General features: G+C 50.0%; 8 protein-coding genes across 8 annotated transcripts; 3 read left to right on the top strand and 5 right to left on the bottom strand.

Annotated features, from left to right (window-relative positions):
- Nucleotides 1–139: 139 nt before the first annotated feature.
- Nucleotides 140–2,446, top strand: VTN49DRAFT_6999 (uncharacterized protein; the record flags this gene model as incomplete). Its single annotated transcript, XM_069415218.1, has 4 exons — nucleotides 140–430; nucleotides 479–740; nucleotides 792–1,069; nucleotides 1,130–2,446. 4 exons carry the CDS (start codon nucleotides 140–142, stop codon nucleotides 2,444–2,446), a joined length of 2,148 nt encoding a protein of 715 aa, XP_069265039.1.
- Nucleotides 2,447–2,968: 522 nt separating this feature from the next.
- VTN49DRAFT_6998 (uncharacterized protein) lies at nucleotides 2,969–4,453 on the top strand (the record flags this gene model as incomplete). Its single annotated transcript, XM_069415217.1, has 1 exon — nucleotides 2,969–4,453. One exon carries the CDS (start codon nucleotides 2,969–2,971, stop codon nucleotides 4,451–4,453), a length of 1,485 nt encoding a protein of 494 aa, XP_069265038.1.
- Nucleotides 4,454–4,604: 151 nt separating this feature from the next.
- Nucleotides 4,605–6,006, bottom strand: VTN49DRAFT_6997 (uncharacterized protein; the record flags this gene model as incomplete). Its single annotated transcript, XM_069415216.1, has 2 exons — nucleotides 4,605–5,750; nucleotides 5,809–6,006. The coding sequence occupies 2 exons, from the start codon at nucleotides 6,004–6,006 to the stop codon at nucleotides 4,605–4,607; spliced, it is 1,344 nt and encodes a 447-aa protein (XP_069265037.1).
- Nucleotides 6,007–7,446: 1,440 nt separating this feature from the next.
- On the bottom strand, nucleotides 7,447–7,851 carry VTN49DRAFT_6996 (uncharacterized protein; the record flags this gene model as incomplete). The annotated part of the gene is made up of 2 exons (XM_069415215.1): nucleotides 7,447–7,610; nucleotides 7,671–7,851. The coding sequence occupies 2 exons, from the start codon at nucleotides 7,849–7,851 to the stop codon at nucleotides 7,447–7,449; spliced, it is 345 nt and encodes a 114-aa protein (XP_069265036.1).
- Nucleotides 7,852–8,916: 1,065 nt separating this feature from the next.
- On the top strand, nucleotides 8,917–9,241 carry VTN49DRAFT_6995 (uncharacterized protein; the record flags this gene model as incomplete). The annotated part of the gene is made up of 2 exons (XM_069415214.1): nucleotides 8,917–9,042; nucleotides 9,101–9,241. The coding sequence occupies 2 exons, from the start codon at nucleotides 8,917–8,919 to the stop codon at nucleotides 9,239–9,241; spliced, it is 267 nt and encodes an 88-aa protein (XP_069265035.1).
- A 171-nt stretch (nucleotides 9,242–9,412) lies between these two features.
- Nucleotides 9,413–10,066, bottom strand: VTN49DRAFT_6994 (uncharacterized protein; the record flags this gene model as incomplete). The annotated part of the gene is made up of 1 exon (XM_069415213.1): nucleotides 9,413–10,066. One exon carries the CDS (start codon nucleotides 10,064–10,066, stop codon nucleotides 9,413–9,415), a length of 654 nt encoding a protein of 217 aa, XP_069265034.1.
- A 370-nt stretch (nucleotides 10,067–10,436) lies between these two features.
- On the bottom strand, nucleotides 10,437–11,226 carry VTN49DRAFT_6993 (uncharacterized protein; the record flags this gene model as incomplete). The annotated part of the gene is made up of 3 exons (XM_069415212.1): nucleotides 10,437–10,953; nucleotides 11,012–11,112; nucleotides 11,173–11,226. The coding sequence occupies 3 exons, from the start codon at nucleotides 11,224–11,226 to the stop codon at nucleotides 10,437–10,439; spliced, it is 672 nt and encodes a 223-aa protein (XP_069265033.1).
- A 299-nt stretch (nucleotides 11,227–11,525) lies between these two features.
- On the bottom strand, nucleotides 11,526–13,114 carry VTN49DRAFT_6992 (uncharacterized protein; the record flags this gene model as incomplete). The annotated part of the gene is made up of 3 exons (XM_069415211.1): nucleotides 11,526–12,588; nucleotides 12,647–12,941; nucleotides 12,991–13,114. The coding sequence occupies 3 exons, from the start codon at nucleotides 13,112–13,114 to the stop codon at nucleotides 11,526–11,528; spliced, it is 1,482 nt and encodes a 493-aa protein (XP_069265032.1).
- Between the last annotated feature and the right edge of the window lie 269 nt (nucleotides 13,115–13,383).

Below are 13,383 nucleotides of genomic sequence, written 5' to 3'. Positions count from 1 at the left end.
CGAGATGAATCCAAGTCAGAGATAGTATATTTCATTGTGCCCCAGAAAAATGTTGATAGAAAAAAAAATTGATATTCATTCTTCCGAAGAACTCTTGCTCAGCAAGGAAGAACAGACGAACTCTTTCCTACTATGAATCATGTCACAACTCAGTCTTGGAGTCGCTGGATTGAACCTGGTACCCCAGGAAACCGCCTATTGCCTCCTCATTGGCCTGGGCGTGCTTTTCTGTGGAGTAATCCTGGTCTCCGTGAAGATCCAAAAGGCCTATTTGGCCGAGGATTCAGGAAAAACGGAGATGTTCATGGTGGCCAATCGATCAGTAGGGAAAGGGTTAACAGCATCAGCAGTATTTTCATCATGGATGTGGATTAATGAGACGGTGTTCTCGGCGGCTCAATGCTATCGATTTGGTTTGGCAGTGCCATTTGTATGTGATCCTCATCAGCTGTGAGGCTAATGCTGACGAATTGCGCAGTGGTGGTCGACAGGACTTTGCTTTCAGATTGCTTTGATGGCCGCTTTGGGTGTGCTGGCTAAAATTCGAGTCCCATACGCCCATACATCTCTCGAGATTGTTCGGATGCGATACGGACGCATTGGACACATATTGTTCATCGTGCTGAACTTATCGTGCAACATTTTCGGCTGCGCGTCCATGATTTTAACGGGCTCTCAGCTCATCTATGGTGTCTCTGGCATGCATTTCGTTGCTGCTACGTTTCTAATTCCCTTGGGCGGTACGGATCCACGTCGTCTCCGAGTCAGCAACAGTATCTAACTGTGCGCAGTTGTCCTATATACCGCTGTCGGTGGCTTGAAGGCGACCTTCCTTACAGATTATCTGCATACTTTGGTCGCTCTAATTTTGATCATCTACTTCACGCTCAGTGTCCTTACACATGAGGCTGTTGGTGGCCTCTACGGTTTATGGGAGAAAGTGATGGCCACTGCGAGTGACAATTACGTTCCCGGGAACTACCAGGGATCGTTGCTCACAATGAAGTCAAAAGAAGCTATCATTTGGGGGTTGATTCTCAAATGCGGGAATTTGGCATTGGTAGTCATGGTGAGTGTTCATTAGATGATCGGTGATTAAGCACATTCCCCGTCTGACAAAAACCCCCAGGATACTGCATTCTGGCAAAAGTCGTTTGCAACCGATGTCAAGGCCACGGTCCCCGGATATAACCTTGCTGCTCTTGCTATCTTTGGGATTCCGTGGGGACTGGGCACTGTCATTGGGCTGACAGCCCGAGCGCTCCATAAGACTCCAATCTTCCCAACTTACCCGAGGGACATCACCCTACCTGAAGTTACAGGCGGTCTGGTCATGCCATATGTGCTCCAGGCACTCATCGGAAGCCAAGGAATTGTAGCCTTCTTTGTGCTCTTGTTCATGGCACTCACGAGCACAATCTCTTCCTCAATGATTGCTGTCAGCAGTATCCTCTCTTACGACCTCTACAAGACCTACATCAACCCCAAGGCAACAGATAGACGTCTCATGCATGTCAGTCACATATCGGTCTGCTTCCATGCGTTGTTCATCACGGGATTCTCTCTCGTTCTGAACTATGGCGGTGCTGATATGACCTGGATCGGCTATTTCCGGCCCATTTTGACATGCCCAGGAATCATTCCCTTGGCTTTCACTCTGACATGGTCGGGACAGACTCGCCTTGCCCTGATCCTCTCCCCAATCTTGGGTTTCTTCAGCGGCGTCGCAGTCTGGCTCGCCACAGCAAAGTCTATGTACGGAAGAATCGATCTTTGGACGACGGAGCAAGGGTTGCCTGCGCTGTACGGTTCACTCGTCTCTCTTTTCTCGCCAGCATTGTATTCAATTTTGATTTCGCAATACAAGCCGACTAAGTTCGACTGGCGCATATTCCTCCGCGCCGAGCTTTTGGAGGCCGTCCCCGACTCTGAGGAATCAAGCCAGTCAAGCGGCGCGCATACACCAAAGACGGAAGGCGATTCAACAGATTCCGACGCAGTCACGTCAGCAGGAGCGGATCAGCAAACTTCCTCTCCCGTTGTCAACGCCGACCGTATCGGAGAAGGGTTTGAAAAGAAGACCGCGAAAGTCACTGAGACATCAGATAGATCGAGCGTCAGTCTGGACGACCTCCGTCATCCGTTTAGTGACGAAATTCTCCGAGACTTGCGGCGCTGGCACCGCATTGCTTGGGCCATTTTGGTCGTTATTATCCTGGTCACCTTCATTCTTTGGCCCATGCCTCTTTACCGAAACTATATCTTCACGAAGCCCTTCTTTTCCGGCTGGACAACAGTCGCAATCATCTGGCAGTTCATTGCATTTCTTGCTGTCGTTGTATATCCTGTCTACGATGGTTGGAAGGATATCAAAACTGGTGCGCGAGGCGTCTGGCATGCCACGCAGGCTTTTATCAGGGAGAAGCGAGCGAAGCTGTCATCGTAAGGGAAAAGTTTCAAGCCAAATAGATACGAGATACAATTGTCCACCACGGTATTGTGTATTTATGAGATAGTTATCAATCGCAAATGATTGAAATTGCTTGAGAGCCTCGCAAATAAATTCCGAAGATAAAGCATTCCTCCGTACAGTGTCCCTGTCCAGGTACCCGGTAGTGTACCGAGCTGGGAGAGTTCTCGGGTTCGCTGTTTGACATTCAACGAGTATTCCGTACGGAGAACGCTAAACCACAGTTGGTAATGATAGTCTAGCCACACGATTGGTCACATTACGATCAATCACGTGCAAACAGCTTTTCAAATCTGAAATCTCCGTTGTTTTTCTTAAGGAGTTTCATAAAATCACTCACCTTTGCAATCAACGGAATCAAATTTGCATCATAGGATCGGCGCTTTTGCTGCCTGTTGTCCCCGCTGTCTTGCACACCCCCGTCAAGGCATCGATCTCAATAACATGAAAGTATTTGGACAAATGTACATTCAGCAGAATTGCAGAACATGACCCAAAATGGTGGAAGCGCACTTCAGAAAGCGCAGAAAGTTGTTGCTTGACTTCTACGCTGACAAGGACAGTTCTACGAAACGAACTGCTCATGACAAACACTGTGAGGAATCGACCACGGCCGCTGATGAAGATGAACCAACAGATGTAAAACTTGCTCGTTTGATGTCACTGTACCCTCATCTGGACCAGGAATTCTTGCTTGATGTGCTGGTTTCTTTCGAGGGTAATGTCACAGCGGCACTGGCTGCACTCGCAGCCAAGCATGGTGCAAATGAAGCAGCAAAGCCCAACTCTCTACCAAGTCTGCACAAAGAGAAGCTAAGGACGACTCCTGTTCCTGGCATTCAAACGTCATTATTGTCCTCGTTTCGCAAGGTCACTAAGACTGACCCTTCAGCTGGCTGGTCGAAGCCACTGACAAAACGGGGCAAGACGTTGTATCTCTACACGCCAGAAGACGTTGCAGCCCACACACCATGCTCTATCATCCACAATTTTCTGCCTCCTGATGAGGCAAACGCTCTTTTGGCTGAACTAGTCGAAGAGTCGAAGACATTCAAGCAGTACTCCTTCCAACTGTTCGACAAGAAGGCCCATAGCCGCCATACCAGCAGTATCTACGTGTCAACCGAAGAGGAAGTCAAACTGTATTCATCAGAATACAATCTCGATGGCGCGTATCGAACGGACGTTCGCCTGCTTACGCCTCGCCTGCGCGCCGTGTCGGATCGAGTACAAAAGGCAGTCAACGAGCAAGTTCGACAACGGATTCAAACCCATTACCCCAACAAACAGAAGCTACGATACCAGTCGCCTAAAGAATGGATTCCAAACGTTGCATTTGTTAATTGTTATGACGGCCCTTCTGAGTGCGTCGGATACCATTCCGATCAAATGACGTTCCTCGGCCCGAGGGCGATCATTGGGAGTCTCAGTCTGGGCGTTGCTAGGGAATTTCGAGTTCGCAAGATTGTGGCTAGAGATGAAAGCGACTCAGAGGGTTCCGGATCATCAAAAGCAGAAAACACCACCAAAGAGGCATCCTCATCAACGAATAAAAAGAACAACCGGCTTCTGGACCACATCTCTGACGCTCAGGGCCAGATCTCCATCCATCTACCCCATAATTCTCTCCTGGTAATGCATGCAGAAATGCAAGAAGAGTGGAAACATTGCATCCCTCCGGCCCAAAACATCTCACCACATCCAATCTCCGGAAACCGTCGCATTAATATCACTTATCGTTGGTATCGAGAATCCTTGCAACCTAACAAGATACCGCGCTGTCGATGCGGCGTCCCGGCTATTCTAAGATGTGTCCAACGGAAACAGAACACTCGGGGAAGATACATGTGGACGTGCTACGCTGGAGGTCCCCCTGAGTCCAAGAGCGGATGTTCATTTTTCCAATGGGCTGAATTTGATGATGATGGAGAGCCACTCTGGAATCAAATAAACGGTGAAAACGGCGAGTCGAGTAATAAATGATTGGTATACGATGATTACTGCACACGTTTGACAGTGGATTAATATTATATTTAGCGAAATAGAATACTATCTATCACCTTGGCCTTTTTGTAAATACATGTCTATTTCCAACACCTAATCCACTCCTCCGAAGAACCTACATTGTAGATGTTTAGAAGAGGTACACCAGTGCAGCCAGCGCGACGATGGTTCCAAACACGGAGCCCGACGGAGTGGACATGGTGCTGGCCTTACCAGTGAAGGCAGGCTCCTTACCGCCGGTGGTGGGAGCAGCCACTCCACCCTCAACAACTGTAGTTTGGTCACCAGCACCGCCAGCACCGCCGCCAGGGGCCTGGCCAGTCGGGATGGGTCCGGGCTGGCCAGGGCGGGACGTCGGGATAACACCCGTGGCGGCAGGCCCAGTCGCATTCGAAGACGGGAAGGGAGCGGATGGTGACAGAGTCTGGGAGCCGCCGACACCGCCGCTCGTCTGCGTCTCAGTAGCTGCAGTACTGGAACCAGGAGCGCCGGAGGTTGGGGCGGGAACGGCCGAAGACGACTCGCCTTCCTCCGGGCAGGTCAGATCGAACAGAGGGGTCGTGGTCAGCTCGCTGCCAATGATACCGAAGGCCGGGTCCGGAGTCACTGGCTTCGCGTCCTGGAGCGTGTACCACCACGTGTGGACTTTGCCGAACAGAGAGCAGCCGACCTCATCCCAGTAGATCTTGGCATTCTCGGGCGACGGGACACCCAGGTTCTCCGTCTTGCCGCTGACTGGCCAGCCGGTCTCGGTGACCCAGATTTCCTTGCCGCCGGCGACGTCCTTGGTCTTCTGGAGAGCCGAGTAGAAGAGGGACTTGCCATTCTGGACCGAGTTCTCCCGTTCCTTCTCGAAGTACGGGTAGGCATCCACACCAAGCCAATCAACGGCATCGATAACCGCCTTGTTCGAGCCGTTCACCCACGCCGTCCAAGTGTCGACATGGCCAATAGGAACGTTGCTGAGCGGAGTGCCCGCAATGGCATCCTTCACCTGGTTGATGTACGACACCAGGGTGTCCGCTGCCACGCCAGGCCCGGACACTTTATGGACTTCAGGATTCGAATCCCGATAGAGATCCTCGCTGCCCACAGAGATGCCGACAACCAGCTTGGTGAAGGCGTCTCCGTACTGTTCGATGGCAGCCTTCAGCGCGGTAATTTCGTTGTTGACGATGTCGGGACCCGCGGAAGCCCAGATTCCCAGGAGGAGGGAGGTGTCTTCAGCGATGGCTGCCGGGATAGCCGAGATTGGTTCGGCCTGAGTACCACCTTGCTTGATGGGCGTCAGTATGAAACGCAACAATCAGTTCAGTATCACGCTGAGCACTCACAATCATCGTGTACAAGCGGGCGCTAGTAAATTTGCCCGACGCACCCTTCAGGTTTTTGGCCGTGTTGAACTCGGCCTGGAAGTCCGACTGCTGCTTGACGGATCCATCGGAAAAGGTCGCGCCATAGTTGAAGCCGCACTCGACAGCGGCCTGGGCAAGGGCAGAAAGCCCGAGGGTGACAAGGTACGAGCGATACATGATGGCTGCGTGTCTTGCTCCCAGTGTCACTCACTGACCTGAGTATGTCGAGGGAGAGAGAAACGAGGATAAATAAGACACGGTCAGGAGACGGACAGGGGCATCTCTGCTTCTGACGACGCCTTGACATGTACCCAGAGGACGACGCCACATGGTCCACTCGGACAGTTGGACCACGTCAGTTCCTGCAGAGTTCCTGCAGGCTCGACTGGATCAGACCGGGCCATTGGGGATTCGATTATCTCATCGGGCCGGAAAACAATCGCCGTTCCACGCAGCATCTGGTCAGTTTGCTAACCTCGGGATCATCTTTTGTTCCGCCGTTCTTCCGTGGTTTAGGGTTCTAGACTCTTGTTCCTCTTTAGAGCTTGCTTTGTTTACGCGCCGATCATTGGTCCGCGATCAGATCGGGCGATCTTGGTCCCTGGCAGGAACAATACGGAGCAGGTTTTTCCGATTGGCCACAGAATTCACTCGTGCTTATCCATAATGGGCATGTGGATGGATCCGTTTCTATTATTGGGGTGCGCTAGCTCTTTTGGGCCAAGCTGCAGTTTTCCTGGGAACAGGCGGGTCTCTGTGAATTCTAGAACTTCATAGAAGGCAACAAGCAAGAAAAACAAGTTGAGGATACTCCGTACAGAGTAAATGGCGCAGGGATGTTTGCGGGGAAGCTCAGGGGGTGGCTTTGATGAATACGGACTGACGTTGGAAGTGGGTGTGGACATGGTGCGATGACTGCCATTGACTGCCATTGCTTTGCAAAAGTGAAGGACGCATTCTTCAGTGGGATTATGGGCAGGAGGCGGACATCAAATTTGCATTGAATCGAACCATTGAACTTTCATACGATGACATATGATCATGAAACTACTCTTCTTAGACACAGTATTTGTTGTTTCGTTTCGACATAACCTAACAAGAACTGAACTGGGCTCTAACTGTTGCTCGGTACTGGCCTCCTACGGGGGCCGAGATGAAGCCACAGCAAGCCTCGTAGGACTCCCACAATTCCCTCGACGCCAACCATTGAAATCATCGTTTTTATTGGTAAAGAGCGAGAATTCGACCGGTCACCTCGGTATCTGGGCTACAAGGTGATAGGTTAAAGAGAACATGGCGTACGGAGTACGGAATATACGTTCCAGTATCAGTGTATTTCAAAGGTTAGGTGAAGATATACAAAGATTCACCATGGACACGGATATCACGTATATCGATGTGACTATCTTTGGTAGCTCAAGGGAACATGAATGATGGTTACAAGGCTGGCCAGCTTGATTATCCTCGACTCGTCAACAGCATTGCCGAAAACCAAACGAAGTACAGTCACAGATTGTAAAATATTACATCGTCCAAGACATGCCCAATATTATCATACAGATTCATCATAATCCCAATCCAAGTCAAGTCAATCCAACTTCAAATCCAAAATTTTTATCAACGAGTCGAGGATCTCCCTGAGTTTCCCTGCAGCACTTCCGCAGGGAGATCATCCTCGTCTGGGCCCTCATTGTACGCGTTACGCGTACGGGGCTTTGCATGACGAGTGCGAGGCCCTTTCAAAATGTTGGATTGATCAATGGCCTCTCTCTCATCTTGCTCTAATAATCCCCCCAGTGTTAGTGTCTCGCTCCTTGACAGGGTTTTTGTACGACGCTTACCAAGTTGCTCATCGGTATTTGAGAACGGAGGTTGCATCGGATCGTCCAGCGGTTCCTCATCACGCTGAACAGGAATAGGACCTCCTTCAACGTAGGAATCGTCGATTATATTTTCAGAACCGCGCGGATCGTTTTCCGCTTCGTAGCGGTCGTCCGCTTGACGCTCAAAGAGATTCGACATTGTCAGACGGCAGAATCGCGTGCGGATTGGAAGTTCTGGGCTGTTAGTCACTAATCGTACAAGTGGAAGAATAATATTTGGCTTGGACGTGTGACTGGCATGCATTTCTATATTATACAAGCGTCTGTGCTATGGTTATCGAACATCGACGTCAGTGAGTTACTGTACAGACAATCAGATCAATCAACGAAGCGGTCACATCATGAAGACCTTGGCCATCACTTTCCTCTCGTCAAGGATCAGCAGTGATGATGCAAGAAGATCTGATAATTACCCGTTAGTGGGAAATTGGTAGACGACGCGAACAGCGAAGTTTGTGTGAAGGTAGTTGGTGTGGCATTTTAGGGTTTGGTCTGGCCAATCTACCTGGTTTCGCAACCCACCTGGATACCCGCCTCGACGTCAACCACTCCAAATATCAAGAACCGAAAGGCATCGAAACCAATGGCTACACTGCATTTATGAAGGTGGTTGCGTTCCTCGAATCCACATGGTTGGGTGTTTCGCCACGTCTCTCATGTTTGAAGTATCTCGGCTCCACGCGAACGTCACTGTGAGGTTATCCTTCCACATTCTCTCCAGGAAATCAGAAGCCAATTGCAAAACTGATAGACTACTCCTGTAGGAGAACCGACTGGGTTCGTTTTGTCCAATTATGTTCTGTTGCTGTATTGGCCTGGACTCAGTCGCAGCGATGCCTCAGTCTAAGGAGGTTGTCGGATTCCATCGCGCGATGACTTCCTTGATCCAACGAAATGGATGATTGGAGCCACAGTGGAGGGAGAAAAACCGGTTTTGTGATGCTCCGTGCTGCATTTGGCCAAAGCCAACGCACTCCATCGACTGCCGGCGGGTTATCCTAATCGGACAGTTGAGATCCTCAATCAACAGCACCTATGTCACTATGATCATGATGCCCTTTTCGTGAAGTCAGAGGTCCGAGACCTACAAGATGGAAAAAGCATAAATAGTAGGGACGTGGAATGCAGTCTAGTGCTTCTCATCGAAAGTACATCGAAATTATCAGTGATAATCTATCAATTACTCCATATCGCTTCTTACAAAATGCCGACCAACACAAACCCCGGAAACTTCGCCAATCGCCCTCGCGAAGAGGTGGAAAACATCGCATCAAAGGGAGGCCAAAGTAGCCACAAGAGCGGTTTTGCCAGCATGGATCCCGATAAGCAGGTACTGTTTAGGAAACTTTGTAACTCAGATTTCTGTTCATGGTACTGACATCTTCTAGCGGAGCATCGCATCGAAGGGCGGACACGCTTCCAGTGGGTCATTCGAGCCCGGCGATCCCCGTGCTAGAGAGGCCGGTCGCAAGGGAGGCTCTCGGACTAGTGATGACTACTATGACGACGATTATGAACCAGAGGAGTAGATTGAGTGTCCAAAAATTACTGTTTTTGGATAAGGGGAATTGTTAATATGAAGATCATGTACCACCCTTTCTTTGATTAATGACCTGTCTGTATTGCTAGTTGCAACGGGTTAACTAAATTCACCCGTCAAGTAATCAACCACATTCATTGATACACGTTGTAGTTCAGCATTATTTGATTGTTCGTATATCCCTGGCCAGATCAGACAGATTTCCATCCTGCAGTTTAGTGTATGCCTCCAGAAGCTTATCAAACGTCAATGTCATCCAACCTGTTGATGAGAACTCGGCCCTTTCCTGCGGATAGAGCGACTCAACAAGCTTAACCCGGCACCTGGAATGATCAACGCCCATCTTCCCGGAAGAAGACAAATCGATCACCTCCGTAAAATCCGCCAAACTCTCATCATCCACCATCAGGCACATTCGCAATCGAACCGGGAGACTCATGCGCGGCAAGCCCAATGATATCTTCCAATCTCTGAACGCCTCACGAATAGTGTTGGGATCCGCGTCGGCATAGAGTCCGTTCTCTTGAAAGACTTTCGATGAGTATGTCCTTTGCAGCATATCTAGCTGTTCCGGGGATCCGTCCAGTGATGGCAACGCCTGACGAAACGCTTCATTCATCACACGCAAGAACAACGGGAACAGTCGATCCGAGCCCGGGGCGTATGTGGTTCGGAATACTAGCGGACCCCAGGTGAGAGTGAGAAAGTCTCGCTCTGGACCTGGCGGTAGGTCCGTCAGACTTCGGTGCTCTCCTAGGCTGTAAACTTGGCTCTGTAGGAATTTGTTTGCCGGGGAGTTGAACGACTCAGACATGCTACTTGGATTCGATGAGCACGGTGTTTGAGTAGTGATTTGTGAGGTTCATGATACTCCGCAGTTGGCGGTGAGAAGACAAACTACAGAGTGACTCTTCGCCACAATGACAACATAGGATGATTGTTGATCTACTGGGCAACTACCTATAATCTCTAATCCTGAACTTCTTTCCGTCTGCTAAGGCAGGGAAATATAGGCACTTCAAATGGGCAATATTATCCTTACCGTCGAAGCTAAACTCATGATTAGATTCTCAGACATCATTTTGTTGTTCATCACTGCATTCTATACTGTCATGTCTCATGAAAATCCATCACAAGTCCAAACCCGTAGCTGTTATCTAGAGGACTGAAAGGGGAGAAAATGATTATTTGGCAGCCAATCTGTTCTCAATCTTTCTCCGTTCGGCTTCCCGGACGGCGGCAATTTCCTCCCGCGTGGCATCGTAGGCGACATGAACCTTGTTGAACGGATTCTCCTCGCTCTTTTCGAACTCCTTCTTGCAGATCTCAATCCGCTGCTGCCTTCGAAGGCCAGGGTGTTCCTTCTCAATCTCAGGTAGTCTTCGCGCCTCATAGGCAGCATAGGCAGCCTTGTATCGTCGTTCTGGGTGTCGATCGACTTTTATATTGTTGGGACTACCAGTTGAGATCTCGAGTGCATCAAGAGCGTTTTCGATACCCGTAGCATTGAGCGTAGGAGCCTTCTTGCTGAGAGGATCGTCGTCAAGTTGCGAAAGATCCAGGCCGCGATGCTTCTTCTGGGCGGTTTTGGCTCCGGCGCCCTTAGGTTTGGACGGTAGTGATGCTTCTTCGGCGGCAAGTAGCGCGTCTCGCTCGGCCTTTCTACGAGCGGCTTCGGCCTTTTTGGCTTCGGCTTGCTCCCTGTTACGACAAAGTCAGAATGACCATTCGAAATTTCTTGCAATGGACGAAGACACACTTCTTCTTATTCGACTTTGCGCCTACTTCCCACTTTGCATCTTCCTCCGCTTGTCTCTTCGCTTCCTCAGCGGCCGCCTTCCTGGCGGCAGCCTCTGCTTTCTAGACAGCAGCCGTCAGCTTCACCATTCTATCGCACTGCGGGGAAAAGTGAAGACTTACCCTGGCATTTCCTGCCGCTTTCTTGGAGTTTTCGGCGAATTTCTTCCCTCCCATGGTGCAAGGTAGTATCACTGGAGCACCACGCCAGATCCTCTACCTGAACAGTTGACTGGAAACTTGTCGTCCTTCGATCGATGCCTTGAACCATGAGATGGGCATAAAGGCTCAGTGCCACCAGTTATCACGCTAACCCACATTAGGTTAGTAGCGTAACTTGACTGAGATATCAGTTAGTCATAATAACTTGTCTATTCCTAGTATGGTATTCAAATTACGGAGTCTAAAAGAGGAACGCATTATGTTTTTGACAGAGCGTGCATTTGGCTGTTTTAAACCCTAAAATACAGAGCCACCTATAGCTTCGAAAGATCCACTTTTCCATCCTCCAAAAGTTCCTTCCCCAAAGCTCGTAACTTCTGTTTCTGGATTTTGCCGCTTCCAGTTTGAGGCATCGTCGCGGGAATGGCTGGACTTGACCCTAGGATGAACACGTATTTCGGTGCCTTGTGCCGTCCAAGAGTCTGCCGCGTCCAGTCTCTGATTTCAGAAGGGGTTGGAGCTTTTTGGCCGGGTGCGATTTCCAGAAATGCAGCAACCACTTCTCCATAGTAATGGTCCGGCAAGCCCACCACTGCTGCTCGCGAAATTGCTGGATGCGCAGTCAGCCGCTCTTCGATCTCGAGTGGATAGATATTCTCGCCGCCGCGGATGATGATGTCCTTGAATCGACCGGTGATTGAGCAGTATCCGTCGGCATCGAGAACTGCCTCATCACCTGTCCGGAGCCAGACCACTCCATTTTCATCTTCGAGGAATGCCTCGGCGGTCTTTTCCGGGTTCTTCCAGTAGCCACGGTGAAGTTGATAGCCGGCCATACACAATTCTCCCCGCTCGCCAATCTTTAGAGTCTGGCCAGTTTTCGGGTCGATGACCTTGGCGCTGGCGTGAGGCATGACTTTTCCCACAGTAGTGAGGCGACGCTCAATTGTGTCTGTCGTAAAGGCATTGAAACACGTCGGTGATGCTTCCGTCAAACCATAGCTGCTGGTGAACTCGGTCATGTTCAATTCGTCAAGCAGCCGCCTCATAAGTGGTCGTGGCACTGGAGCTCCGGCAATGATTCCAGTTCGCAATCTCGAGCAGTCAAAATCTGCTGGGCGAGGTACGGCAAGGACGGCTTCGAACATGGTAGGTACCCCATGCAGGGCCGTACAGCGCTCCTGCGAGATAGCCTTCAACACCATTTCAGGATCAAAAGTCTCGCTTGGGTAAACAATCTTTGCGCCATGAGTGATGCAGGCGAGTAGACCAAGAACCAGGCCGAAGCAGTGAAACAGCGGTGGCGGACAACAGAGAACGTCCGAAGAAGTAAAGTCCATACGATCCCCTATGAACCTGGAATTATTGACGATGTTGCTTGATGAGAGTTAGCCGACATACATGATCGAGATTGGATGATTCCAGGGAGACATACTGATGCGTCAGCATGGAAGCCTTCGGGTTCCCTGTCGAACCACTTGTGAATTGGAGGTTGCAAACGTCAAAAGGAGAGACAATATTGGCTCTCTTTTCGACATCGTCGGGGGAGACAACACTTCCCGCATCAATGATATCGTTATATGTCCGGAACTTGCCATATTTGCCGCGTAAAATGATCGTTTCTCGTAGCGACGGCAGAGTCTTGATGACATCTGGGGTGCCCAAAAAGTTCACCGTTTCTTCGAGATTGTATCGCCCAATCCGAGGTGTTATAAATAATAACTTGCATTCTAAATAGTGTTAGTTGGAGATTCAGGCGTCTAATGAGACGACTTTTACCTGTATGTCCCAGCGCATACATAATCTCCGGTTTGGTGTATGTATTGTTGATCACCACTAGAATTGCACCAACATAGGCTGCCGCGAAGAAGAGAGAAACATACTGCTCGCAATTTCCTGCCATGACACCAATTCGATCTCCAGGTTGGATTCCCAGAGCCAGCAAACCCCGAGCAAGGGATTTGCTCTCGATTTCGAGCTGACTATATGTCCATCTTGTGTTGGTCCATGGTACGACCAGACACTCCGAGTCTGGATACCGAAGAGCTTGAAAGTCAAGCAAATCACCCAAGGTCAATTCCCACAACGCCGAATCTGTAGGGCCGTGAGTGATTGCAAGCTGATTCTGTTCCCTTTGGGGAAAGGTCGCATGCTCCTCGAGGTGCGCTAATG

This window comes from Thermomyces lanuginosus (genome assembly GCF_041956635.1).
Source record: "Thermomyces lanuginosus strain ATCC 200065 unplaced genomic scaffold VTN49scaffold_42, whole genome shotgun sequence".
Classification (NCBI taxonomy): Eukaryota; Fungi; Ascomycota; class Eurotiomycetes; order Eurotiales; family Trichocomaceae; genus Thermomyces; species Thermomyces lanuginosus.
The sequence above is the reverse complement of the archived record's forward strand: the minus strand, read 5'-3'. Positions and strand labels throughout refer to the sequence as shown.